At 41.2% G+C, this 26,653-nt stretch overlaps 2 protein-coding genes and 1 long non-coding RNA gene across 8 annotated transcripts; 2 read left to right on the top strand and 1 right to left on the bottom strand.

The window, feature by feature from the left end:
- The first annotated feature begins 21 nt into the window (after positions 1-21).
- Positions 22-17,800, top strand: serpini1 (serpin peptidase inhibitor, clade I (neuroserpin), member 1). The gene is made up of 9 exons (XM_082502887.1): positions 22-156; positions 11,114-11,402; positions 12,465-12,695; positions 13,074-13,268; positions 15,254-15,458; positions 15,622-15,719; positions 16,405-16,491; positions 16,593-16,682; positions 16,812-17,800. The coding sequence occupies exons 2-9, from the start codon at positions 11,135-11,137 to the stop codon at positions 16,886-16,888; spliced, it is 1,251 nt and encodes a 416-aa protein (XP_082359013.1). The 5' UTR covers positions 22-156; positions 11,114-11,134; the 3' UTR covers positions 16,889-17,800.
- Positions 2,207-20,530, bottom strand: LOC309687725. The gene is made up of 3 exons (XR_014270834.1): positions 20,377-20,530; positions 2,425-2,484; positions 2,207-2,280 (listed from the first exon to the last, which is right to left on the bottom strand). It is a non-coding gene; the product is annotated as an uncharacterized lncRNA (long non-coding RNA).
- LOC309687720 (acidic leucine-rich nuclear phosphoprotein 32 family member B) lies at positions 19,234-26,653 on the top strand. 6 transcript variants are annotated; one of them, XM_082502881.1, is made up of 7 exons: positions 19,234-20,039; positions 20,890-21,019; positions 23,879-23,972; positions 24,207-24,337; positions 24,513-24,655; positions 25,215-25,412; positions 26,266-26,653. In XM_082502881.1, exons 1-7 carry the CDS (start codon positions 20,029-20,031, stop codon positions 26,381-26,383), a joined length of 825 nt encoding a protein of 274 aa, XP_082359007.1. In that variant the 5' UTR covers positions 19,234-20,028; the 3' UTR covers positions 26,384-26,653. The 6 variants fall into 6 exon arrangements, with proteins under 6 accessions (XP_082359007.1, XP_082359009.1, XP_082359008.1 ...); XM_082502883.1 differs by lacking the exon at positions 19,234-20,039 and adding an exon at positions 22,852-23,161 and having other exon boundaries at positions 20,926-22,650; XM_082502885.1 differs by lacking the exon at positions 19,234-20,039 and adding an exon at positions 23,042-23,161 and having other exon boundaries at positions 20,930-21,019.

The following is a 26,653-nucleotide window of genomic DNA, read 5'->3' as shown; positions in this document are numbered from 1 at the left end:
GCCTAAACTCTTTGATCAACGCTCATTGGACCAATCGGCGTGGAGTGGGCGGGGTCTGCGGCAAACGAAGAAACAGTGAGCTGCGGAGGAGAGCAGCAAAGAGAGAGACCGCACTTATTCATCCTTCCATCCCAACCAACCGTACGCCCTTTATCGGTAAGAACCGTTTCTGGCAATAATACATATAAATACATATCTATGGTTCAGTCACAACGCCGGTGCTGATTTATGTGAACCATATTGAGATAAGAAAACCGTAAGTGCTCAGCTTTTGCACGATAACAGAAGAATGTGATATTTCTGAGTTTTTCCACTGGAATTTCTGTTTATTAAGCTGTCAGGAATGAGTAGGTGTAATGGGGCATTTTATGGACGAGTGTAAAAGGATTATGATTGCTGTAATCAACATGTGTGGGCTTTTAATAGGGGGGGCGGGTGGAGACGCACATTGGAGCCAAACGTATTTTTTCCCAAGCCCACACTGATTAAAGCCGTTACCCGTGTGTCCACTACCCAGGGCTATTTAATTTTCATCGGTGGTGCATGGTTAAATTGTTGTAGTTCTTGTATGGTTTTTTTTTTTGTTTGTTTGTTTGTTTGTTTTTTGTTTTTGAACTGAAATCAGCTTCAGTCGATGTGTTGGGGCTCTTGTCCTTGAAATATAGGCAAAGGCGCATTGAGTGAATGTGTGTGAAATAACGAGGCAGATTGTAGTAGCTTGGTCCTGCCTTATCCCTACCCCACAGTAACACACATACACACCACTTGTTATTCCTTTAATGCAGATCTCTGTATATGAATGTGTGTGTACATGATGGCTTTGATGGCCATCGATAAGTCAAATGTATACCTACTGTCTGTTTTATTTATGTTAAATAGCAGTGGACAAAAGAAAGACGGAAAAATCTGGTCAAACATTGCAGTAAAAGATGGAATTATTGCAGTATGATTAGATTGCACTAAAACATTTATGATTTTTTTTTTTTTTGGTTATTTTTCTCATGATATCACCTATTCTATGTGGCATTTATGTGAGTAGCAAAGCAAAAGTCCGCAATAAATATTTCAGCGTTCCTCTCTCATGTCTCATTCTCTCAATCCACCTCTCACATCTGCTTATCTCTGCCACTAAAACAGTGACTTTTCTAAATCCTCATTTAGGGAAACAGGAAAACAGAGTATCCTTTTAGGTCATAATCTCAATGTATTAATCCCATATGGATTTGAATCACTGGTTAATCCCCGCTGATAGCCTGCTGTTTGCCCCCCCTGTGCCTGCCTACGGTTTCAGCGCTAGCATACATGTGTGTGTGCGTGTGTGTTCTCTCTTTTCCCACAGAGTACTGCATTAATTGCATTTCAATAATTAAATGTCTTTCAAATCGTCCTAGCGAAACAAAATGAGAGAGGAGGGAAAAGTAAGTGCCTGGGTTTGAACGGCACAGCACGCCGAGCTGTGATTGCTTGTGTGTGCGAATGCTAACAAGAACCTTACAAATCTGTATGTGTGCAGGACTGCTGACGTGCATCTGTCAGCTACACGTGTGGCTGCGAGAATAAGGAGCAGTAAGTAAGATACTCTGTTTCCTCAAGCTGGGACCAAGCTTGCTATGTGCTGCCGTGTGAACCATAAGAAGAAGTTTAACATCTGTGTTCTGCAGTACGTGTCTTCGCCCCACAGTTACTGAGCACACTGTGCATGCAGTGCACTTGTGTGGTCTTTCTTCTGCCTTTTTTGTTCTGCGTAAAATAAACTCACAAACCGAAGCACGCTACCTGCATATACGCTTTCAAGCCGCAGGTTTGTCCCGAGTGTGCTCAGCGGCAGCAAATACACAGGATATTTAGCTTATATTTGGACAGATCTGAGGATGAGGGAGCAGAAATATCCCAAGAGAAAGCGGTCAGGTGAGGGGAAGACGTCAAAACAACGGAAATAGCTCATCTTAGATTTAGGTAGCAAAGCTGCCAAAAGCTGGCATCCCAAATTAAATGCATCTATGTTGGAAAGCATTGAAAACATAGAGGATCTTAACACCTAAAGCTACCTAAAATACTGAGGTATGCTTTTAAAAATTTGTAAACGATTTAAAAATTGTGTGTTTATCTGCAAGTGTGAGTATTGCATACAATTAAAGGGTTTTTAAAAAATTATTTTGTTTCATTTAACAAGTGTAATACGTACCTGTGTTTATACACTTGTACCCTGGAACTGATCTGTTGATTGATTTGTGATGCAAAGTGTAGAGGAGAGAGGATGAGTGCAAGTAGAAGATCTATCTGAGGAGGAAAATAAAATGGTGACAGTCATTTGATAACCCAATCTATATGCAAAACACATACTACTCACAAAGTAGACTGCTGCTTTTGCACCACTAGCTGTTCAGCAGGTACTAAGTGTAGACACAGGATGCATGACCTCACCTGGCTTGAATGCAGCCGTCATGAATGCACCTGTGCATTTCCTGCTATCATGTGTCTCCTCTGGAAAAAAAACAAAAACAAAAAAAAAACAAGATTTTCGCATTGCCCAGCTTCTTTTCTTTTCTTTTTTTTCTTTTTTTTTTTTTACATCTGTAGTCAGAAGACTTTAACTCAAAATCAGTTTAATTTATTCCCTAAATGTTTACACCTGCAAGCTAACAGTTTCGAAACCTTCATTATCACTCTGCCTCTCGGCAGCCTCGTCACAGCTTTTTATTGAGGATCACCTGCCTTGTCTCTTTTTTCTTATCTCTGTTACCACCCCAGATATACGGGCACTGCTAGGTCTGTAAGTATTTGGACAACGACGCATGTTTTTTTTTTTTTTTGTAGTTTTGCCTTGTTTTGTAAATCAAGCCATCAATATGGGATTAAAGTGCAGACTTTCAAAGCATTTTTTTTTTTAAGTTGCATTAAATGTGTTGAAATTTCGACTTTTTTTTTTCCAGAGATTACAAGATGATAATAAGACAAACTAATATAATTGTAAAAATCCCTTGCAGTCATCAAATGCTTCAGTTTCCCTTGAGATGCCAGGCCTGTACCGCCTTCAGTAACTAAAAGCTGCACTGTTGTGCCTGACCTGACCATTGAAGAATATCCAGTTTCACTGCCTTAAAAAAAAACCCTGGACTGCTTTTGCTTTGGATCATTATCAATTTATATTGTGAAGCACTGTCCAATCAGTTTTGCAGCATTTAGCTGAATCTGAGCAGAGAGTATAGCGTCACCTCATCAATAAACAATAGCTGCCCAGCTCCACTGGAAGCCATATAGACCCATGTCATAACATTGCGTTGTTTGACAGATAATATGCATTTCCTTCCTTCTCCATACCATTCTCTTCTCATCATTCTGGTACAAGTTCATCTCGGTTTCATCTGTCCAAAGAATAATCTCCAGAGCTGTGTAGGCTGTTTCAGATATTTTCTGGTAAAGTCCAGTCTGGCCCTCTTGTTCTTCAGTGTAACCAGAGGTTTGCAGGTTGTTGTAAACTCTGTATTTACATTCTTAAAGGAGTCTCTTGATTGTAGACTTTGACAGTGACAGTCCGACCTCTTCAAGAATGTTCTTGACTTGGTTAGATGTTGTGAAGATGCTTAACCTAACCATAGAAATAAATCTGTCATCATAGTTGTCTTCTGTGGTCTTTCAGACCTTTTAATGCTGCTGAGCTGCTCAGTGCATTCATTGTTTATTATATTTAATATTCCACTGAAAAGCTACCAAATGCTATCGAATCAACTCTAGATTTCTCATTTTCTTAATTTGTAATAAAATAATTAGGGAGCACGCCTCACCTAACCATGAAACTGCTTGTCAGGAAATTGATCAATTTACTTTGGACTCCCTGAAAATCGGCGACGGTGGATAAGAACGGCTGTAATCCATAAACAGCTAATAGAGTATTTTTGTTGAAAGTCTGACCTTCACTTACATCCTGAACGTTTTATTTAAAATACACTGTAGCAATGCACAGTCCCAAAGCTGCACAAAAATCGTGTCGTTGTCCAAACACTTACGAACGTGACTGTATGTGTACGCTTCCCCCACAGGACTAGTTGATAGTGACCTTTCCTATGCTGTAGACCATTTGAAAAAGCCTCCAGTCTTTTCACTTTTACCGCTGACCCCAAATAAAGGCCGATCCAATTACAACTCAAACCTTCTAAATGTGCTCCCACAGCACCAGAGGGTGGGTGGGGGTGTGTGTGTGTGTGTGTGTGTGTGTGTGTGTGTGTGTGTGTGTGTGTCCTGATATGGACGAAGAAAAAGAGACACTGTTTGGTGTGCCAGGACAGAGCGTGGGGAGCAGTCAACCATCTTGCCATGCCGTGCAGGGGGCCGTGAGATATGACTGGCTCAGAGTCAGTGCTGCTAAGCTACCTCCATGCAGCTCCTCAGTACACCTCCTGCCACAATCATATTTGTCTGTCTGTTTTTATTTGTGTCTTCTCCTCTTTTGCTAATTTTCTACCAAAAAACGGTCCTTGTACCTCTCTGTGAGTGTGTGTCTGTGTATGTGCTTCTCCCTCTGGATGTCTCTGTTAGCAGGGATTAATAAAGAGTTGTTAACCTCTGTTTGCCCTCTGTGGAGTGTGCAGTGAGCATCTTGGGACTCCAGGCAGCTTCAATAGCACAGTGTGTCATTACTAACAAGGCACTGGATAAGCTAATGTTCTGACATTAGCCATGCACAGGCTACATTCAATCACATGGCAAACAAAAGTACCACGGGAATGGTTGTGAACTGCAGGGCCAGAATTAGAGTGGTGCTTAACCAAACTTAAGCATAAGTAGGTGCAATCAGCTTTGTTTAACAGTTACTAAATAACAGTGACTAATAAGGTGTTGCTACAGCACCGACTGCTGTGTCATCATTGTGGCTTGCACTCTCAATCATACATAACCCATCCTTCACTAATAATAATGCTATAAAAGCAGCAGACAGATTTAGGTAATCAGTCCTGAGCCTGTGGAAACAGAGTTTTCCTCTCCTCTGTATCCCTGTGTAATACAGCACAAATCTTCTGTTCACTTCTTAGTTACAGAAAGAATAACAATCTGTAACACATTTCACGCTCGATTACAATTTCATGTGATTGAGAAAACTTAATTCATTAAAATGACCCCTTTCCAAATTAAAAGCTATAAACGAGTTAATCCCAAAGTTGTTGGAGAGAAGATGATTTTTTTTTTTTTTTTTTCACTCCCTTTCAAAAGCTAAACGAAAGAATTGCACAGAATAGAACCGAGCTGCTATTTGGATTTTAGTGTTCCTGTTAATTTGAGCTAAATCCTAACTAATTTAAAATATTGTGCACGTTAGCTGGGATTTTTGTGATTTGGTTCGTGTCACTGTCTTTTACTTTACCCCATTTTAGCATCATGTTGCCACTAATGTATACCACCTGGTGATAAAAGAAGTCTGAGTCATTAAATTGTAGCAGCTTTTTGTGTTATCATTCCTTTGAATATTAAATAACTCCCATCATATAAAATTTTTGCTGTTTTGTTTCATCCATTGCACATTATTCTTTTGTGAGTGCTTTAACATTTTCTGCTGCATTCATTTTAAGTAAACAGAGGTGAGCATGTACTTTTGCAAGGAAGATGATTGTGGTTTGAAGGGTTGGGTCCCTGAAAGGGCTTCTTTAGATAACATCTTTGCAGCCATTTAGCTGCAGTTAGCTGCTTGGTTAGATGGGAGCAGGGGGCGTGAGCAGACCAGACAGTTTGATTGATGAATTGGATGAAATTTATTGTGCGCTGTAATGGAAGTCTCTTCCCTCACCACAGGAGTTTAGTGCTCTTTGACTGCAATGGGCTCCACCAGCAGTGGGCTTTATTGCAGCCCTCCCTATGTAAATATTTCCTTGTCCTTGGGATTCTTCACATGAGCGGTTGAGCAACAGGTACTCATTAAGCTGGCAAAATAGACGCTCACAGAGACACGAGCGGTTTAAGATTAATGATGCCCGTTCTATGGAAGTGTAATTGTTTTTAATGCGGGCATGCATGCTTCTTTTGGCATCTGGCTTAATTCAAATCCATGTAAACTGCAGCTTCTATGGCACCTCTAGGGAAAAGTTTAAATTCATGAATGATAATCAGACGCCATTATCTCCATACTGCAAAGGCCTTTATAAGCTAAACATATTCATGGTGAAATGGTAAATGGCCTGTATTTGTATAGCGCTTTTACTAGTCCCTAAGGACCCCAAAGTGCTTTACACAACCAGTCATCCACCCATTCACACACACATTCACACACTGGTGATGGCAAGCTACATTGTAACCACAGCCACACTGGGGCGCACTGACAGAGGCGAGGCTGCCGGACACTGGCGCCACCGGGCCCACTGACCACCACCAGTAGGCAACGGGTGAAGTGTCTTGCCCAAGGACACAACGACCGAGACTGTCCAAGCCGGGGCTCGAACCGGCAACCTTCCGATTACAAGGCGAACTCCCAACTCTTGAGCCACAATCGCCCCAAATCACACCCGATCGCCCCTGCCAGTCTAAACAGATCATCCGTTGCAGAAATTCAAGGTTTTTCTGGGCCACAGATGATCATAGACATCATTCTCTGCAGTCCCCCCCCAAGGAATAGGCCTTGATGAAACGGGTTGTTAGCATTTTCACAGAACTTGTCAAAGCTTCAGCAGTTTGGAGTGTACTTGGAGCCAAAGTGAAGTAGAGTGCTGAGATTTGAAGCGTGCCTAAGCAGGAGGCACAGTTGGAGGACTTTGCTGCAGCTCCTTGTTTCCAGGGGAAAGTGGAGAAAAACAGCAGAAGTTTTCCTTGTTTTTGCAAAATAACCAGCTGCAGTCAGTGCGTGTGTGCGTGCGTGCGTGTGTGTGTGTGTGTGTGTGTGTTTGTACCAAACAGTTTTACGTGACAGAACTGTAACTGGTGCGCAGAGTTCTTGCAAAGAGACGAGGTTAGTGAAGACCGAAATTGCTGAACAGATTCATAAAATGTATATCTGCCTAAACAGAAGGAGAAAGAGAGGGTAGAGGGAAAAAAAATCTGAGGACTTGTCTCCTGGCAAAATGAAAAATGTCCATCACTTGTAGTTGCCGTAGAAACCTTGTCTTGGAATTGCATGTGGAAACGTGTGTGTGTGTGTGGATTTGAACAGTGAATGAGGATGTTCATGTTTAATAAATTCCTCCGGTCTCCGAAGCGTGCCACCTCAAGGTGTTGGGTTTAAATGGCAGTAAGGATTAACCTACGTGCTGTGATTTTGGGTGACGTCATGCTTTAATTGTGGAAATGTCAACTGCCGATCTGTTTTGTCTGAGAATTAGGATTACACTGAGAGATTAAAGGCTGCCTTTAAAGGCCACAGAGTTTAATTGCACAGAATTAATTCAGTTATCAGGATTAAAGTCTTGCAACTTAAACCATAAAGGATTTTCTGACATATTAGGTTCTTTCAGTCACGAGAGGACATTATGTGTAGCTGGGTGTTGTCTTTCCTGGATTACCTGGGTGGCATGCTGGGAGACCCACTTGAGAAGATCAGCGCCGAAGTTGGTCTCATAGTCGTCAGTGGTTAAAATGGAAGAGTGTGGGATCCTCAGCCGAAAAAGGTCAGAATGGTGTCGATGTTACAAGTAAAAAGCCAGCCACCCATGGTGTTATTATCCACTCACACATGCACACTTGTATGCAGACACACACACAATGAGGTGCGCGCACAATTGCACTCTACACTGCTTTCCCCGACTTTACTGCATGGCTGGATCTTTCCTTACAGAAAACAAGGCTGACTGTCTGAGGAAAGTTCAGCTCCCACAGCTCAGAAGGTCAGGAACATTATCTCCACTTACATCTGTGCCAGCCGCCCCCTCCTTTCCCTCGGCCCCTTATACTTTCTCTGGACTTCTCTGCTCTCTGTAGTGTCAGACTTACAGCATGATATCTGAGAACAGGTGTGCATGTAACGAATGGTGTAATTAACAAATACATCAGCGTCGAGCCTTCAAGGAGTCATTTAATCTTTTTTTTTTTTTTTTTTTAAAGTCTATTTGAAGTTGATGTTCAAGGCCGTACCCACCGTTTATATACAGCTAGTTTAATGCATTTATTTCTTTTCACATTTTGGTGTTTTCACTCTGCATTTGTTGACCATAATGAATGAAAACATTAAAGGATAATGGTAGAGTCACTGTCACCAAATCCAATGAAAGCACACAAACCAACAGCCTGTCAGTGTGCATGTCGGCCTGGAGCACATTCGTTTTAACTGAAAATGTAAAACAAAAAGCAAAAAGTCACATTCTTCAAACCCGCTGGGCAAAGGTTGCTTAAATAGGAGTAAATTGTGAATCGGCTGGGGACTATTTTTAGCTGTGGACTAATATGTGTTTCTTGCTCTAGGGTGACAGTGCGTGTGGTATTGAGACAAAATAAGTAAACAACAGTGTCCATGTTGACTTTAGTGAAGCAGCATGTTACTGGATATGATTGTGTGGCTCGTTGATGGGTTTTTAATAGGTTTGGGAGCGTTGGGACACTATAATGAGCTGTATTAGGCTTTGGTTACACAGGCAATCAGCAGTGTCTTTTTAGGGTCAGCTAATGGTTAATTCATTGACTCTCAGCTGGCAACTGTGATATTTTAAATATGATCAAGGCAATCAGATTGTATACTAAAACTGCAAACACCTAACCAATTAATATTGTGTCTGCATGCCTAAATGCATTGAGTTGCTGCCATGTGATTGGCTGAACAGGTGTACCTAATAAAGTCTCCTCTGAGTGTATTACTTGGTTACATGGAGAGCAAAGTGTAAGTGACAAGGGATTCTGGAGGTGACTGCGTGTGAAGGAAAATTGGAAAGTCAAATAAATTTCCATTTGCTCAGACTGATGGATGCAAATCCACCAGGCTTCATGGTCCCTGCAATGCCAGAGTACAAGACAAGTTCTCGACTGTCACCTGAGAAGGAAGTGACATGTGGTGGTGTGCAATTTGCAACAGGAATGAGAGCAACAGTACGGTGTAAAATATAAGCAGGCACGTTCAACTGTACTGGTTTAATCTGGGGTGTTACTTGAAGGTTGAGGCTAGCGATTTTTGTTCATTTATTTCCATTATTTAAGTCTTTCAGTACTCTCTGATTTTCCTTTTCTGTGAAACTCACTCTCTTCTCTGCCTCTTTCTTCTTTTGATGGTTTAAATCTTTTAAAAGAACGCTTGTGTTCTTTTTATTTTTCTAAACCAAAGAAAAGTTACTCTTTTTTCCTTTTCCCCCCTCTGTGAGCTGTTTTTACCGTCAGATTGTGAGTAAAAGAAATAGTATTACAGGAACATGTTGATCCACTGTGATCAGGTAGCTGTTGGATCACAGTGGAGGACTGTGGTACATGAAGCATGCAGCAGATACAGTAAAGTGCATATAACAGTGTAGCAGGGCTGGACCGGTTCATTTCAGGAAGGTAGATTGTTTGCCACATGCCAGAGCAGAGCAGAGGAAAGAACAGGATGCAGCAGAGTGGGGCACTAATTTTCTGGCTGCTGCCCATTGTTTATGCTGTTGACACTCAGGTACATTGTCACCACCAACACCTGCCATCTCGCACGTGCAGCCAGCAGATTCCAGCCGGGCTGCTAATTGAACCCTTTATACAACCTATAATAGTAACAGCACAACAGAGAGACAAACAGCAAAACAAATGCTCTCTATCTCACGCGCCCTGCACCTGATAACTTCCTCCATGTTTATGGAAATGATCACTCGATTTTTTTTTTCTGTTTGGCCAGCAAAAAACAATGTTGCTTGGCAACAAGAGCGCCACTGTGTGTGTGTGTGTGTGTGTGTGTGTGTGTGTGTGTGTGTGTGTGTGTGTGTGTGTGTGCGTGCGCGCATACTCCCCATCAATCTGGGGATGTAAAGAGAGAGGGAGAGAGGAAAGGAGTGGTGAGGACAGGATTAAATATGGATAAGAGCAAGAGGGGAAAAGAGGGCCAGAACTGTTGGCATGGCAAGATAAGGGGAAGGATGGAGGATGGGGGGAAGGTAAAGGCCTTTTTCCAAGTCACTTACTCTCCACAAACGGAAAGAAAATTGCCCGTTCACATCAGAAACCTTCAAAACGCACAGAGCAAAGCATGTTTTAAAGGAAAGAAGCTGATTTTACTCAAGATGATAAGAATGGCCATGAAATATTTAGAAGTTCATTTAGCGGATGTGCTCTGAATAGCAGTACTCGCTGTAGTCAGCTTCACACATGTACTGTATGTGTCATGGCCTCTTTTGTTCTTTTTCATACATTTTAACAGTATTTTTCCATTTCTCGGATGACTTCTGCTACCATGTAACACTGAACATCATGATATCTACTGTACATCTTAGGATAATGATACATTACCTTTGCAAGAGTCCTACTGCTTCTTATAGCGCTTTTGGTCGATTTAATTTAGAAGCAGGTATAAACTTCCTGTAGCACCTCAGCTCTGACTGTTACACTGAATGTTACAGTAACATCATAGTATAAAACATTTTTCTAGAGTAAGGAAGTGTTTTTGTAGATTACAGTGCATGCGATGTCTAGCTGACAGTACTTTACTGTGATTTAAGGAGGAGGGAATTTGGCACAGTGAGTATTTGTATACATGTATTTTTTTTTATTCCCCTGTAAAATTAAAATGGGCAGACTGGTTGATTGACAGATGTTTTCTAACTCTCTCTCGTCCTATTCATCATCCTACATCTCTACTGTGTCTTTCATCTCTGTCTGTCTCTTCCAAAAATCCTCTTGTCCTTCATCTCCCCCGCTCAGTAATCTTTTTTGCTTTATCACATTATCTCTCCTGCGTGTTGTTGTCTCTACCTTTGCCTCTCTGTCCCATCTAAACTCTACTTTTGACCACATTTCTTATTCCTAATAATTTTCTCTCATCTATATGTCTGCATCCTCCTTTTTTCCATCCTTCCATATATCTTTGGCTCTCTCCATCTATATTTCAAACATATTGTTCAACTTAATTGCCTCTCCTTCTTTTTTCCTTCTACCTTGCTCCTCTTATCCCACCGTTCTCTCAATCTTCATAATAAATTTCTCATCTTTCTTTTTCTTTCAATCCACTGCATACCCGCCCTCTTTCACTCAGCCCTCTGTGGTCTGTGCTGCGATGTTGATCCTGGACGTTTTGTCCCCGCTCCTCCTCCTCTCCATCCTGTTGCCGGGCTACGGTTGCCGTGCGGCTGACATTCCAGAGGACACTACATCAGAGTTCTCGGTCAGACTGTACCAAAGGCTGCAGGCAGCAGGGGGTCAAGACAACATCATTTTCTCCCCGCTGAGCGTGGCCGTGGCCCTGGGCATGGTGGAGCTGGGAGCCAGGGGGGCTTCACTAGAGGAGATACGACAGGCTGTCGGATTCAGCCATCTGCTGCCAGGTGAAACGTGTTTATAAGCAGCAGTTCACACACACACGTCAAGGTCAGGAGTAAGTGAGTGGAGATGAGTCTTTGACACAACAAATGCAAATGTATTTCTTTACACAAGAGGAGTAGGATTCAGGGGCTCTCCTTCTCTTATACACCTTTATACACATGAACGATTGAAACAGTTATATATTGTATTGTATATCTATTGCTATGGTGCAAAAATAATATATTATAGAATAGAATATTATTTATAAGCTGAAGTTGTTTTTTTACTCTATGTTACCACTCAAAGCTCTTACTACAAGCCTCAGTCAACCATTTATGCGTTCTTTGAACCTAACATTCATTTACACTCTGATGGATGGATCGGAGGTAACTCTGGGTTCAGTGTCTTCCCGTCCATCCATCCATTTTCTTCCGCTTATCCAATTCAGGGTCACAGGGGAAGGCTGGAGCCTGTCCCACCTGTCATAGGGCGAGAGGCGGGGTACACCCTGGACAGGTCGCTAATCTATCGCGTTGCTGGAGAAGGCATGGATCAAACCACTGACCCTCCAAATAGTGGACGACCCGCTCCACCGACTGAGTCATAGCCTCCCCTGGGTGGGGGATGGGGAGAGGTTCACCGGAAAGATTGGATCAATAATTTAAGGAGAAAATTTGTCAAAATAAGATAAAATAATTTGGGGGTTTTATTCGTTATAGTACATAATAGAATTAAAAGATTCAGAGGACCTGGACACAAGAGATGAAGTGATATTGATAGGCTATGATCTGTGGACCTTCAGACATCGCATTTAAAATAAATAAGGTTTTGTAGTGTAACTCACAGGAACCGTTGTTGGTAAAAAGATTTTTAAAATGCCTCCATTTTCTCTGTGATGAAGCGTTTTTAAGATGGACTGGTGCAAAGAGGAAAACTGCCCTCTATGGGTCGGACAAATTTTAAAAAATCTTGGATTTTTAGAATATGTATTTTTTCAAATGATCTTGTATAACAGCACATGTGATGCTCAAAGCTTTTAAATAATGTCTAAAGTAAGAACGTGTGTCTGTCCTTTTGTTCTCCAGGTGTCGAGTTCTCCTTGCTCCAGAACCTGACAGCGGCCCTGTTGGATGATGACAGCCACTATGTGATCCGATTTGCCAACAGCCTGTTTTTGCAGGAAGATGTCACCTTTAACCCAGAGTTTCTGCATTTGATGAAGAAGTACTTCCGAGCTGACGTGGAAACGGTTGACTTCAGCGAATCGTCTGCCGTGGCTGAGCAGATCAACAAATGGGTGGAGAATCACACCGACAGTAAGTTACAGAGAGAGGGAAAAAGTGGGGATGCTGTTAAAGAGACTGAATGAATGCATACTGATAGATATACAGCTATCCTCTGTTAAAATCTGCCTGATGTTTAGGAGTCTGGAGTAATGGATTTAAACATACAGCAATGGTAGTAGCCTCCATGCACGTTGCTAACCAAGAGCATGGTGTATGCGTGCACCTTCTTCTTCAGACAACAACAATCCGATTATGAGCTGCTGACATGGTACATTGTCAAAGCAGTTGCAACACCTTGGTTTTTGTGTAATTGCATCCACATGCTAAAAACCACCTCAGTAGGGGGCTATCTTAGCGCTAATGGAAACCAAGGTGTTTTAAACAAAGCGTACAAATTGCTCCCTCCAGGTAAAATCCGGGCTCTGCTCTCAGCCGATGACTTCAGCAGCGTGACCCGTCTGACCCTGGTGAACGCAGTTTATTTCAGAGGCTCCTGGAAAAACCAGTTCAGGCCGGAGAACACCAGGACCTTTTCCTTCAGCAGAGATGACGGCTCTGAAGTCCAGACACTCATGATGTACCAGCAGGGAGACTTCTACTATGGTAGGAAAGAACAGTGTATGTGTGTGTGTTTGCAGTTTTAGATTTGTACTCGTGGCATTTTCTCCGCAGGCCTTGATTTTCAGCTCATATTTCCTGAGGTTATGTAAAATGTTAATCTTTGTTGTAAAATATTCATATGTCATGTCGAGTGTTATTCCCTGAAATAGGCTCCTGTTTTCAGCTCGGTTAAAATTCTGTTCACTCGCACAGACACCGCTGGTACGTCTTTTCAACTTAGTGGAGGTTTTGAAAGCTTTTCGTGTCAGAAATATCAGCACTTAATTGTCACAGTCTGTGCTAAGCTGTGCGCTACTATATTAGTTTTGAAGGTACAAATAAAGGGAGGCTTTTGCTTTGTTTTCTTTTTAAGTGTGTTGATTTCTTTTCTTTTTTTTTTTGTTGTTCAGCATATGTCCTTTTTTCTTTTCTGTTAGCCTCTGGAGGATGTTTTATCTGTGTCTAGTTCTAATACCATTAAAGTAACCCAAACTTTTATATTCCTTTTTTTTTTTTTTTTTTTTTTTTGCTTAAATGTAATGATCTGCAGAAATCTGATTAGACTTTTTGACTTCTGTTATTAAGTCTTTGTCATTAAGTTGCAACATGCACACTGTTTTGCACAATGCAGTAGTAATTTTTTTGTAACCAAGTTGTGATGTTACAGTTTAGTTATTATGTAACTAAATCGACGTAGGTGCCATTGGTTTATTCTCTGGATCTATGCTGTCTTTAAGTTCCAGAGCTTAGATGTACTGTACACGGTAAATTTCTGTTTTGCTGGGAGATGCAATACTGCACAGAACCCTGCAGTTTGTCTGCTGTGCTGTTACATGTGACTGACTCTCGTCTGTTTCTTCCGCATCCTTCTTAATGTGCCGTACTGCCAAAAACAGTCGCATCACAGTCTTATGGCTCTGCTGCAAACGCTGGTGCATTTCAGTTATTTTGGTCCCGTCTGTGTACGACTGCAGCGAGGATGCTCGCGCACACCTACATTCACACATGCTCACATACACAGGATCAAGGAAATTTGTGCATGTGTGAATGGGTGTGGATATGGCGTATTTGAGAGCTGCAAAACAAGGACAGGTCCTTAGGGAAATGGTTGCTTTCTGCAGCACGATCCACAGAGTGTGATTGTGCATTATGAAGCGAAATCATATTGGTTAAGTAAAATGTTTCGGGAGGCCACATTATCTGCTGCGTGGCTGCTTCCCTAACAGCAAGAATGCTCACTTAATGAAGGGTGTTCAGTCTTTTTGTTGTAATTTTCCCCTTTAAAGCAGCTTCAAAAGAAGATTTGTGTGCAAAGAATGGGATCAAATTCTTCATAGACTTTATCTTATACTCCAAAATCTAAGCAGCATGTTCAGATTGAACTCTTTACCCCTTAAAAGCCTACTAGGAATTACCCCTGAAGCCAATTTCTGTCATATTTCAGGCTTATAAAACAAAATGACTGGGTGTGCATTAGAAGTTAGTGAGGGTGGTCTCTGCTATGCAGCTACACATCTTTATTGATATAAACTGAGGTGTTTTTGTTTCACTATTGTTTTTTACCGCTATACTTTACAGGCTTACTTGGTTTAATTTCCACCTGCAGAAAGTCATGATCATATTTGTGCGGCGGGGGGGGCATTTAACTGAAAGACATAGTCAAACACACTCACTTTCACTGCATAACTGAATTTTTCTTGGGCTTTCAACAGGGTGCTGTTAGTACTAGGCGACTACATACAGTATACAATGCCTTTGAAGTTAAGCGTCAGTGGTTTTTAATTAAAGCATTGGGGGAAATGACCACACGCACTCTGTAATCAATACAGCCAATCATTGCGCCTCAGCGTGCTTCCATTTGTAAATGTTCCTCCTCAGTGAACTTCACAAACCCATTACAGGGGGCCACCAGCACATACAATATGAGCGTGCAAGCTTTTGCATATATCCATCAATACCCACAGATTTGTATGTTTCCTCCCTATCAGGCGAATTCAGTGACGGCTCACAGGAGGCCGGCGGTGTGTACCAGGTGTTGGAAATGCCCTACGAGGGAGAGGACATGTCCATGATGATCGTTCTTCCTCGGCAGGAAGTACCTCTGGCCTCCCTGGAGCCCATCATTAAAGCGCCGCTGCTGGAGGAGTGGGCTAACAATGTCAAACGACAGAAGGTGGAAGTCTACCTACCGAGGTGAGACTTTTATATATGTGCAAGTCCACTCACCACCTCTCACTTATGTTGTGGTATGTTTCGCTAGCTTCATCTGTCACCTTTGCGCCTTTAGACCATTTACATTATATAGTCCCCTTTTTGAATCCCAAACTCAACTCTAAGTCAAACCTCACCTGTTCAGGTTTAAGGTGGAGCAGAAGATCGATCTGAAGGACACTCTGCAGGAACTGGGAATAAAGAACATCTTCACCAACAATGCTGATCTCTCTGCCATGACAGGTGAGGCATAAAAATGAAGCGCATAAACTTCTAAAACGCTTCAGTATGTAACATTTAATACTTGTTCTTCTGGGGAGCAGTGAAATAGCCTTCAGTACTTTCCAAGGTAACCAAGGTAACTGGCACTGAGTGGGCAGGTCAGAGCTGTCACGTCATCTGTTAAAAATAGATGCACAGAGTGAGACAGGTAGATCCACAGAGGCAAAGAAATAGGGACATAAATATGTCAGGGTAAATAACGTGGACACATAAGTAATATTCAGCTAAATTGATAACTACTTAATATTTGAAACAACTTTATAATGTCAGTTTCCCTCAGGATTATCAATCTAGCTCAAGACCGCTTGTTCTTATCAGGTGGAGTTGGTGATGTATAGTGAAACAGAGTAGGCAGTACTGAATTCGGGCACATCTTGCACTTGCTAACACTTCCTCAGCCAAATATCTACTCAGAGGACACGCTCTGTTCAGACAGGCTGGTAGATAACTGGGGGCAATGTTAAAAAGCAATCATTGGCTAAAGAATAGTTTCTAACCAATGCTTGTGACTTGATGTGACCCATATGTTTGGCTTGCAATCCTGATTCAGTCAGTAACAGGATATATTCTAGACCTCAGCATAGATATGCATACATCTTATAAAGAAAAGGCGATGTGCTGTGTTTTTTCTGTGTACATTATCCAGATGTTGAGGATCTGTACATTGGGAAAGCGGTGCAGAAGGCCTACCTGGAGGTGACAGAGGAGGGGGCAGAGGGAGCTGTTGGTTCAGGTATATTTTTGTGTTTTAGTCCACACATGACTAAATGCATGGCATTTTGTTGTGTATAAATGTTGATGTTTTTTTTTTATTTTTATTTCCCCGTGTCTTAGGAATGATTGCCCTGACCAGGACTCTGGTCCTGTACCCACAGGTCATGGCTGATCACCCATTCTTCTTCATTATCAGAAACAGGAGAACAGGTGCGTTAATCTCTGTGTGGAAAATACGAGTAATCTGTGGTTTGTGCGTCTATGCATCACCTACAAAATACATATTTTAAGTAAGCTGGTACATATAAGGGATACGTTTTTGTTTTTGTCTTCCTCCAGGGTCCATCCTCTTCATGGGCAGAGTCATGACTCCTGAGATCATCGATCCCAACGACCATGACTTTGACTCCATGTAACTGTGACATGAGGTCACACAGTCTCAGCCAATCAGATCCTGACGTCATAAATGCTACCTATCTTGTGTCACCATCTTCAGCTGTGTTTTATACTCTTTATGGAAAAAAAATAGATCTATAAGCTGAATATTATATGATATATTATATAGTGAAAGATGACATTTGACACGTTACGTGGCTGTGTTTTGATACTGGGAGCTTTAAATTCCTGGATAGAGACGTGCAGAAAGAGGAAGCTGTAAATATTCTCTAGTAAAGTAGGGTTTGTATGTATGTGAGCTGGAAGTACACCTGGGATGTAATTCGTGCACAACCCTTTTAAGTTCAGCAGCTTAATACTCACTCACACTCATGCCCACAAAATGCACAAAACCCTTCCTCTTTGGAAATATTTACTTTAACTTACATCCCTGTACATTTGACATTGTGTTCTATATACATATATATGCTCAATATTTATTGCAGAATAAACATGTGCAAACACTTTGTCCTTATATGATAAATCTTAGTAATATATCTGTTCCAGACAGTATTGAGACATTTTTACACTGTAGGCACATGGCTACACTGCTAATGAACTAATATGCCTTATCACATCAGAGTGGTTGATTAAGACCCAGCTGGGCGTCTTAAAGCTTGCTAAAGCGGTTGCTTTAGAGAGTGACTGGAGCATGCAGGTGCGCTGAACAAGATCTGCTGCACTGCTTTGGATGTACATACAGGGAGAAACAGTAACACCAGCTGTATTGAGTATTTTATTCAATAAAAACATGAATGTGTTCCCATTAAAATGTACCACTTTCTTTGTGTGTAGAGGTTGTTTGCTGTCTTGTTTTTTTTAAAGGTAGGTACCACTTTATAATACATCATGCAACTAAGGGTGTAATTTCCCTGTAATTAAATGGAATTTTAGTCCATTTTAATTTTAAAATGAAATGTAAATATATTAACATGCTTTTTTTAAAGGTTTAAATAATAATACTGTAAGTAAATTTAAGGAGTCATTTTAAGGACTGCATCAATAATTTTAAGTACTGTCTATTTTCTTGGTAATTTTGTGGAAAAACAAACAGTTTCCCCTTGTTACCTTGGAGTGGCTTATTCTATATATTCTTATTTGATATTTATTAAATTGATGTGCATAATTGATTTCTCTATTATTCAATTGTCCATTTTTACTCAAGGTGTAATAAAATTACTTGGAGTATAATGTGTGTCTCCTCTCCTGTAATAATAGTTAAGCAGGTTAAGCCACTCCATGATACAGCCCACACCCCAAAATGTGCAATGTACATATGTATTTTAATTTCCACTAAATTACCAGGAAATTATGCAGTGCTTAAATTTACTTACAGTATAATTGTTTATTTGTTTCCAGCAAAAACATGATTTCTTAGCCCCTTATTCGAATGTCCCTGACTTTAAGTACTTGCATGTAAATATAACTACATTATATTAAAAATGTTGAAATCTGATTTAGGTGCTGGGGAATTACGACTTTCATCGTGGGCGGTGTTATAAAGTGTTACCAAAAGTTAAACGCACTTTTAATTCAAGGACACGACAGCTTATGCGGATTGTAAACAACAGGCCTTTCCCTAATTCTAAAGCTGCATAACCACTAATGCGCCAAACCAGCTCCAGCTGTGTCTTTTAAGAAACGAGTGAGTGAATGATAAACACGCAATGCTTTAGCTATTGAAGCCTTTGGAGTTTAGCCAGTCATTTTCCACCAAAGGCATCTTGGAATTATTTCAAGCCTGCATAACCCTCCTGAACACACATGCACGCAGATCATGTAGCTGGTGAAGGGAGTGAGACCTGTGCTCTGGTCATGCTGCTGGTCATGATCACTATCAGGTACTCAGGAAACTGTCGGTATTTTAATATATCTTAAATAGAATAAAAGAATCCTGATTAAAAAATATTTTCCTTTTGTTTATATGTAATGTGTTTATATGTAACATTTATGTGCACATCTTTTGTTACGTTTGCCACACAAAATGAAGTTGGCTTTCTTAAAGTTATTAAGGAAGATTATCATATAATGAGTCTGTCCATCGGAAGCACTAAATCAGCTAACAATAAGCCAAAGCTCTATGCAAAGTTACAAGGACTCATTTCCACACTGCTGTGCAGTTCCTAGTGTTTTCACTTAACTGTGAGAAGTGAGATTCACTATTAAATGTTAAACTCAATAAGCTAAACTATGGAGAAACAATAAGGTTTAAGAAGGTATTCTTAATCTAAACGTCTTAAACGAGCAGCGATGATATCTGCTCCATATACCTTCATTGTGTGCTCCTCTCTTACCTCTTCTGCCCCATAGTGTACAGAAACTACAAGAAAATACAAAGACTTTTCTCTAGCTGCTGTCTATTTGGACAGCTGCTGGTTAAATATTTGCAGTAATTTGTTTTTAAGAATTTCCGTTTTATTGTTTGGTCTGGCTTTATAGATTTATTCCACTGATGTGTGCCAGCAGCAGGAGAGATAATCATGTTTGTGGCTACAATTTAACTCACAAAATGCAATGCATGGTCAGCCTTCCAAAAGGTTTACAATACCGAGTGAACATTAACAGTAATTTACACACATATGTAAACTGCCTTAGAGTTGACACACTTTGTAAATAGTTATATGTCGAGGTATTGCTTGGGCAGGCATTTGCTCGAGAAAACGAGAGGAGGAGACTCTGTGGCAAAGAAAGACGAAAGAAAGAACTAGAGATCACTAGGTCACATTTTTCTGACAAAAACTTGCGTTTCAGCAGGCTCATTTGTGATTTTGTCACTTTTGAAAAGCCTTCGTTATACTAGCTGTCACAATCCATTTGAACTTTGAATAACAGCTTCACGAGCGCGTGGTGCGGCCCTCACGCGCACTCTGCTCTAATTTCTACCTGTCCTGAGTGATAAGCCTGAGCAGCGCCCTTGGCAGCTCCGGCTCTGGGCCCACACTGCTGTCAGTCTCTCTCTGCAGAGCCACAGCCGGCCAGCAGGACGGTCAACTCTCGCTGGGTGAATCCTAACAAACACGGCGGGCTCCATGGGTAACAGCCACGGGGCTGCAGGGCTACAGCGAGCCGTCCGCAATGTGCTAAAGAAGGCCGGGAAAATTCATCACAAGGCTCTTGGGACATGTCAGAAAGGTAAGGCGAATCAGCTATGTCTGCATGACAGACACCAGCTTCACTCTGTGACGCCCGTCAGTGTAGCTTTTTCATCCAGTGCACCTTGTGCGATGTGAAATAATTTGCCCATTAATTAAGGTTTTCTACCTAAATAGGGAGAAACCTTCATTAATGCCATTGCTAACACTTGGCTTTAGCCCTCAGTGACATAGCCAAATGGCTACAATGAAATGTGGAAGCTTGTTTCTTCCGAAAAAATAAAATATAATAACAATAAAATTAAAAAAGTCGTTGAAATTTAGACTGAAGTCAGTAACTCGAAAATTTGAGATAATATCCTTAACAGTCGTCTTACCTCTGCCTGGCATTTCATTTAGTTCATCACAGTAATAGTCGGTTTATTTGCTCTCTATATTTTTTATTGGACCTCGAATATGTACGAAAAAAAACGAAGCCAGTTTAGCTTAAAACGTAGGTATAACATTTAAAAATCCTTTAATTTATATATATTTAATTAAATATAAATAAATAAATATTGTATCATCTACGCAGTTCTTTTGTATGATAACTATTTAGCACACCGCCACAGGGCATGCAGTATCAATTATAGAGGGTCCAGCTACCCCCTGCCGACACAGATTATGATAACCTAATAGCACCTGCTCAGGTGTCCTCTGGAGCTATGGCAACGGGTCCTAATCTGCATTGTCGGGCCCAGTTCAGTGTAACCCTAACCACTCGGTCGGTGGTCAGGGTTTTAGCACACACCAGGGATTACATTACCAAAGAACAGCTCCACTTCAAACAGGGATGGAAGATGGGATAATTATTGTCTCTCTTTTTATTTTTTTTCTCCCCCTTTTCTCAGCTCTTCAGGTGTGAACACACTCACTGGCAGTTTCCCCAAATCCCACTCATCCCATGGCTCTGAATTCAGGGTTACAGGCACACCTCTGTCTGTGGACCAAAGTCCTGACTCTGGACTAGTATCTACACCCGTAAGTGACACGCACACACTGGATAAACCTGTGATTACCCTTCCCTCACAAATTCTCCTTTGCCTCCTCCTTCCTTCATCTTAAACAGCCTTCATCCCGTCTCCCTCTCTCTTTTAGCCATCTCTGAGCTGAATAATATTCTCAGTCTGTTCTCTGCACTCGCTCTTTTACCCTCGAGCCACTGGCCTCTCGCCTAGACTACTGTGCAGAGTGTTTTCTCACTCACTCTCTTACTCTCGCTGATATGTGATTTAAGAAAGATTGGGGGGGGAAATCACTCCTCACCTAATCCTTCTTATGTTCCATGCAGAGTTCTCCCACTTGGGCTGAAAAAAAAAGAAACCCCTCTGTATGTCATGTCTTAAACAACTTCAAAGTGTTTTGCTTAAAATCCTGCAGCAAAATAGCATCTCTAAATAATTATTTGCAAAAGAAAAAGGCCTTCTGGTTGGAGCTGCGTGCATGACTGACTAATGCTCCTGTTTTAGTAGAGACAGGGATGCTTTTTTTTTTAAATTATTAATGTATTTAGATGTTGTCAGATATTGTGATATAAAGACTGTATAAGGGAATGAATCATACGCACTTCCCATTTAGATTACATCCATTATTGTCTCCCACACTGTTCAGAAACCTTTAAGAAAACATTTACACTGGAGAGTCTGGAAAAGGAGGAGCAACAGTTAGCTGGATTTGGGTCATTCCTGTGTCTAGATTACCAGGCGGAGGGAGTGGAGAGTTACACAGTAAGAGTGAACAGGATGAGTATAAAAGGGTTGATAAGGTCAAGGCTGCTGCATCCCAAAAACAGTCAACATAGGATCATAACTTTTCATTTGATATGATAAATATTTGCATAAATATCCCAAGATGACTTTTAAATAGTCTTCATTTGAGGAAAAAAATGCATAAATGGAAAATATTTTAATGTTTATCATTAGAAGATGAAAGGAGATTCACAAACTCACTAATGAAACTATGAGCAACAGCTGCTATTTGATTTTATACAGTTGATGTGATACACAGCCCTGTAGACGGGGGGTAGGGCTAAACTGGGGAAAGAATGCATGCGCTGATACGTAAAGAGAGGAAAGAGAAGGATGATGTCAGCAAGACAAGGTGTCATTACAGGATAATAAAACTGTAGCGGCTCTTGTCGACCTTCACAGGTAGCAGTATTGGTTAATAGTCTTATAAATGAGCCACTGATTTTAGCTTCATGCTCTCTGTATGCTCGGGGAATAAAGTTTATGTTGGACTAATGGGCAACCATGGTAGATTAAACTTAATTGTGTCTCCTGTTCTTCTAAACGATTCCCATGTATCGCTCTCTTTTTGCCCATTGACATGTCAGTTATTTGACTGTCCTGATCTTGAAGCTGAAATTAATTTGACTATCAATTAGGGGAATGTGATTAAACTTGGGGGGAGAATATGGCTCATAACTGGTGTCATTTGCACAACACACCTCACTGAAAGGTGTCTGCAGATTTGTGACTGCATATGTGTCACAGATGATATCATAGCTTTGAAACTTGGCAGAATGGTGCATTCACGAATGGCACTTATTTACGTATTTAATCAAGGAAGGAAATCTACACTCGCTGGCCACTTCATGCATTACACCAGGGGTGGGGGAACTCCAGGCCTCAAGGGCCGGTGTCCTGCAGGTTTTAGATGTGTCCTTGATCCAACACAGCTGATTCAAATGGCTAAATTACCTCCTCAACATGTCTTGAAGTTCTCCAGAGGCCTGGTAATGAACTAATCATTTGATTCAGGTGTGTTGACCCAGGGTGAGATCTAAAACCTGCAGGACACCAGCCCTTGAGGCCTGGAGTTCCCCACACCCGCGTTACACCCTGCTCGTACCAGGTTGGACTTTTCCCTTCGTGGCGCAGATTCAACAAGGTGCTGGAAACACTCCTCAGAGAATTTGGTACATATTGACCAAATTTTCTGAGAGTTTCTGCAGATTTGTCGGCCGCGTATCCATGATGAGAATCTCCCATTCTATCATAGCCCAGTGGTGCTCTATTGGAGTGAGATGTGGAGATTATGGAGGCCATGTGAGTACAGTGAGCAGCCATCAGAAGATTGGTACACAATGGTTACAAAGGCATGGTCAACAACAATGGTCAGGTAGGTTGTGATGTTTAAATGATGCTCAGTTTAAGGGGCCTAAAGTGTGCTAATAAAGTATTTCCCACATTACACCACCAGCAACAGGAGCCTGAGTTGTTGATACAATGCATGATGGTTCCATGCTTCTACATCATTCACACCAAATTGTGGTTCTATGATCTTGACGTTGAAGCAGAAATTAAGACTTGTCAGGCAACATTTTGACAATCTGCTGCTGTCCCGTTTTGGTGAACCCATGTCAACATCAGTATCTGCCTCAGTTTCAGTTTCAGTATTTTGGCTTTAAAAAGTGGTTATTTGAGTTACTGTTGCCTTTCTATCAGCTCAAAGCAGCCTGGCTATTCTCTTCTTAATTCTGAAATCAGCAAGGCAAAGAAATGGTGCTAACTGGATATGTATTAATTATCAGTTCATTCTCTGTAAACTAGAGATGGTTGTGTTGAAAATCCCAGAGCAGCCCATTTGGTACCAACAACTATGCCACTTTTAAAGTCAAATAAATCACCTTTCTTTGTAATTCTGATGCTCTGTTTGAACTTCTGCAGGTTGTCTCGACCATTTCTACATAACTAAATGCTGCCATGTGATTGGCTGATTAGCTATTTGCATTAACAAGCAGATGAACAGGTGTACCTAATGAAGTGGTCAGATAGTAACACATTTCTTGTGTATCTCGTCTGTCACCCTGTTCTCCTCTTCATCTTTTCTCATCAGCTTCCATCAAGTCGGTTCCAGTTTGCATTGTGGCATGGCCTGGAGCAGTGTGATGTCACAGGTGACCAGCTGACGTGCCCCAGGGTTAGAGAAGGTGTGTGGCTGATGTGAGAAAACCACCTCTGTAACCTAACCAGAGCAATAGAAAAGAAATTGTAGTTTTCTAGCTCATGAACCGTTTTAGAAAACCTCTAAAGAAGCTGTGTCGCTGCCATTTTTGTGTTGCTTTCATTACTTTCGAGTCTCTTAATTTAGCTTCTTCACCAGATGAATAATAATGTGAAGATTGTTAAAGACTTTTAAAAAATTTTTTACATTATAATCAAAGGGCCATCAGAAGATGAGTTACATCTAAAAGAGAGGGGTGGCATCTGTTTGGAGAGAGGGAGGAGCAGGAGAAGAGAGGAACAAGGACAGAGATGGGAGGAGAGGCTTCAAGAGAACTGGGAAAACTGTCTGGTAAGCTAGCATGCAGGATATGTGTGGGTGTGTGATGTTAAAGATGTCATATATAGCACAGAAGAGCAAAGACATAGCTGCGGAAAGGAAAGAAGTGAAGGTGCAAACTGAGAAGAAGAGGAGGAGAGGGCAACAAAGATTGCTTCTGACACCTCTACCACCTGTCTCTTCTCAGGAGTTAAATTTGTCCTATCAGGACTTGGGTGATCCCTTCCAGCAAGAAAATTTCCTCCGAATCCTCCGCCGGTTGATCCGAGTGGAGAAACTTCAACTGATTGACAACTCCCTCACCAGCCTGAGTTCTGTACGTCTGCCAAGGTATGAAATGACACCCAAGGTGCAGCACAACGCCCTCATCTGGAACAGCTCCCTGGAGGAACTATGAATATTACATACTGTGAAATTCCAAATGGTTACACACACACACACACATATATATATATATATATATATATACATATATGATAGACTGAAATTAATCTGACTGACATTACTACAGCATTCATTATAACTTTATTAAATCCATTTAGCTGTTAAAAATGAAGACAAATGTCCTGTCAAACAATATTATATTCTATAATTAATCATCATTGTTTTTATAACGTTGGCCACGTGGGTTTAGTGTTGAAGTCAGCTTCTGAAACTCACATTGCACTTTTTAAAATTATGTTATTTAAAGATAGTAGCTCAGTGCTTTTGAACAAATAAGTGAAGGTTATGTAATATTTCTTCTGTTCAGCCTGTGATGGGACTGTTTGTGTGCTAATTAGTGTTTTCTTACCTTTTTTCTTTTGTTTCTTTCTGAGTATGCTTGTCTGTGCTGTACTGTTTGGCACGAAACAAAAAGTTAAGCAGTATTTGTGTTTGCCATGAGCAGGTGCAGAGTGTTAAACCTGCACCGTAACCACCTGGTGTGTCTGCGTCAGCTGCCAAAGCTCCCCGCAGTGGAGCACCTTTGTCTGTCTGAGAACGCCATTGGTTCCCTGGGGGGACTGGGAGCTCTGGGGAACAGCCCACTCCGTTCCCTGAACCTGACCCGCAACCCAGTGACCTTCACTCAGGACTACCGTGCACGGTAATCAGACTGTACCAGAGGCTGAACTCAGTTCTGCTTAGTATTAATTAAACCACTACTGGTTACAAATAGAGTGTGAATATGTGAAATAGGCAAAGTAAAAACACCAACATTTATCACGTTTTGATCATTTTGTCCCATTTCAGCCCCCGCCTATCCAAACATCCACTCACTTCCACAAACAAATCACTCCCTGTTGTAGTCCCTTTAACTGAGTGCATTGCTGCCAGTTCCTCTATAATCGCCAACATTTATGTTGTCCCAGTGGCTGTGTTGGACATCACAGCTCTCGTATTAAGCCCAGCAGGATTTCCCACAACTTCCTCAATTCATGTTGTTTACCTTAATACAGTAGAGTCTACCAAAGTCTTTATGAACTCCCCATCAGAGAATGACTTAGTGGGGGGTCAATCTTGGTCTTGACTGGTCCATCCCTGGATAAAAGATTCAGATGTCTGTTCCCGCTCTTCATCTGTCACATTCTTGTTCAGTTTCGTAATGAAGTTCAAAATGCAGTCCCTAACACTGTAATGCCAAGTTTATTGTTTAAAAAAACAAAACAAAAAAACTGCAGTTTCAAAATAAAAGCATCAGTTGTATTGGGATTTTGCAAAAAAACATTAAGTTGGTCTCTAACGGGGAGTTATTCAAAGAGTGTTTGGTGACTGAAGTGGGACAAACTGTGTGATGTGTACTTTTTTATGTGTGCATCCTAATTTCCCATCGACCTGGAGACAACCAAAGGGCCGGATATTTCCTGTAGGCCATACAATGCCCAGGTCTGCTCTAGAGGATAATGTCTGTGTATCTATAAACTAATTTATACTCATTTTCTGTCTCTCTTCATATTCAGTGTTTTCTCCTGTTTGCCAAATCTCGAGGTCCTGGATGGAATCCCCAAGCTGCCAGAAGACTTGCTGCCCCCCAGTTTACTGCTCCCAGAAACCAGCAGGATGTGTAATATTTTGTGACATTCCTCCGTGGTAGCCTGCACTTTGAAAATGTCAGCTTTCAGAGATCTCCTCTGAGGGAAAGTGGCCAGGTAACATTTAAATGAAGGACTTAATATTTACACAAACTGTCATACTTACTGCCGTTAAGGTCACGGGTTGAGGCATTAAGAAGAATAATCGTAAGGTAATGCTTTTAGTACCAAGTAACAACTACCAGTATATTACTGATATTTTTAAATTTTGATTTATATACAATTTACAGCTATTTTGATAATAAACAGAAAATAC

Source organism: Aulonocara stuartgranti (genome assembly GCF_965226115.1).
Source record: "Aulonocara stuartgranti genome assembly, chromosome: 14".
NCBI lineage: Eukaryota > Metazoa > Chordata > Actinopteri > Cichliformes > Cichlidae > Aulonocara > Aulonocara stuartgranti.
The sequence above is the reverse complement of the archived record's forward strand: the minus strand, read 5'-3'. Positions and strand labels throughout refer to the sequence as shown.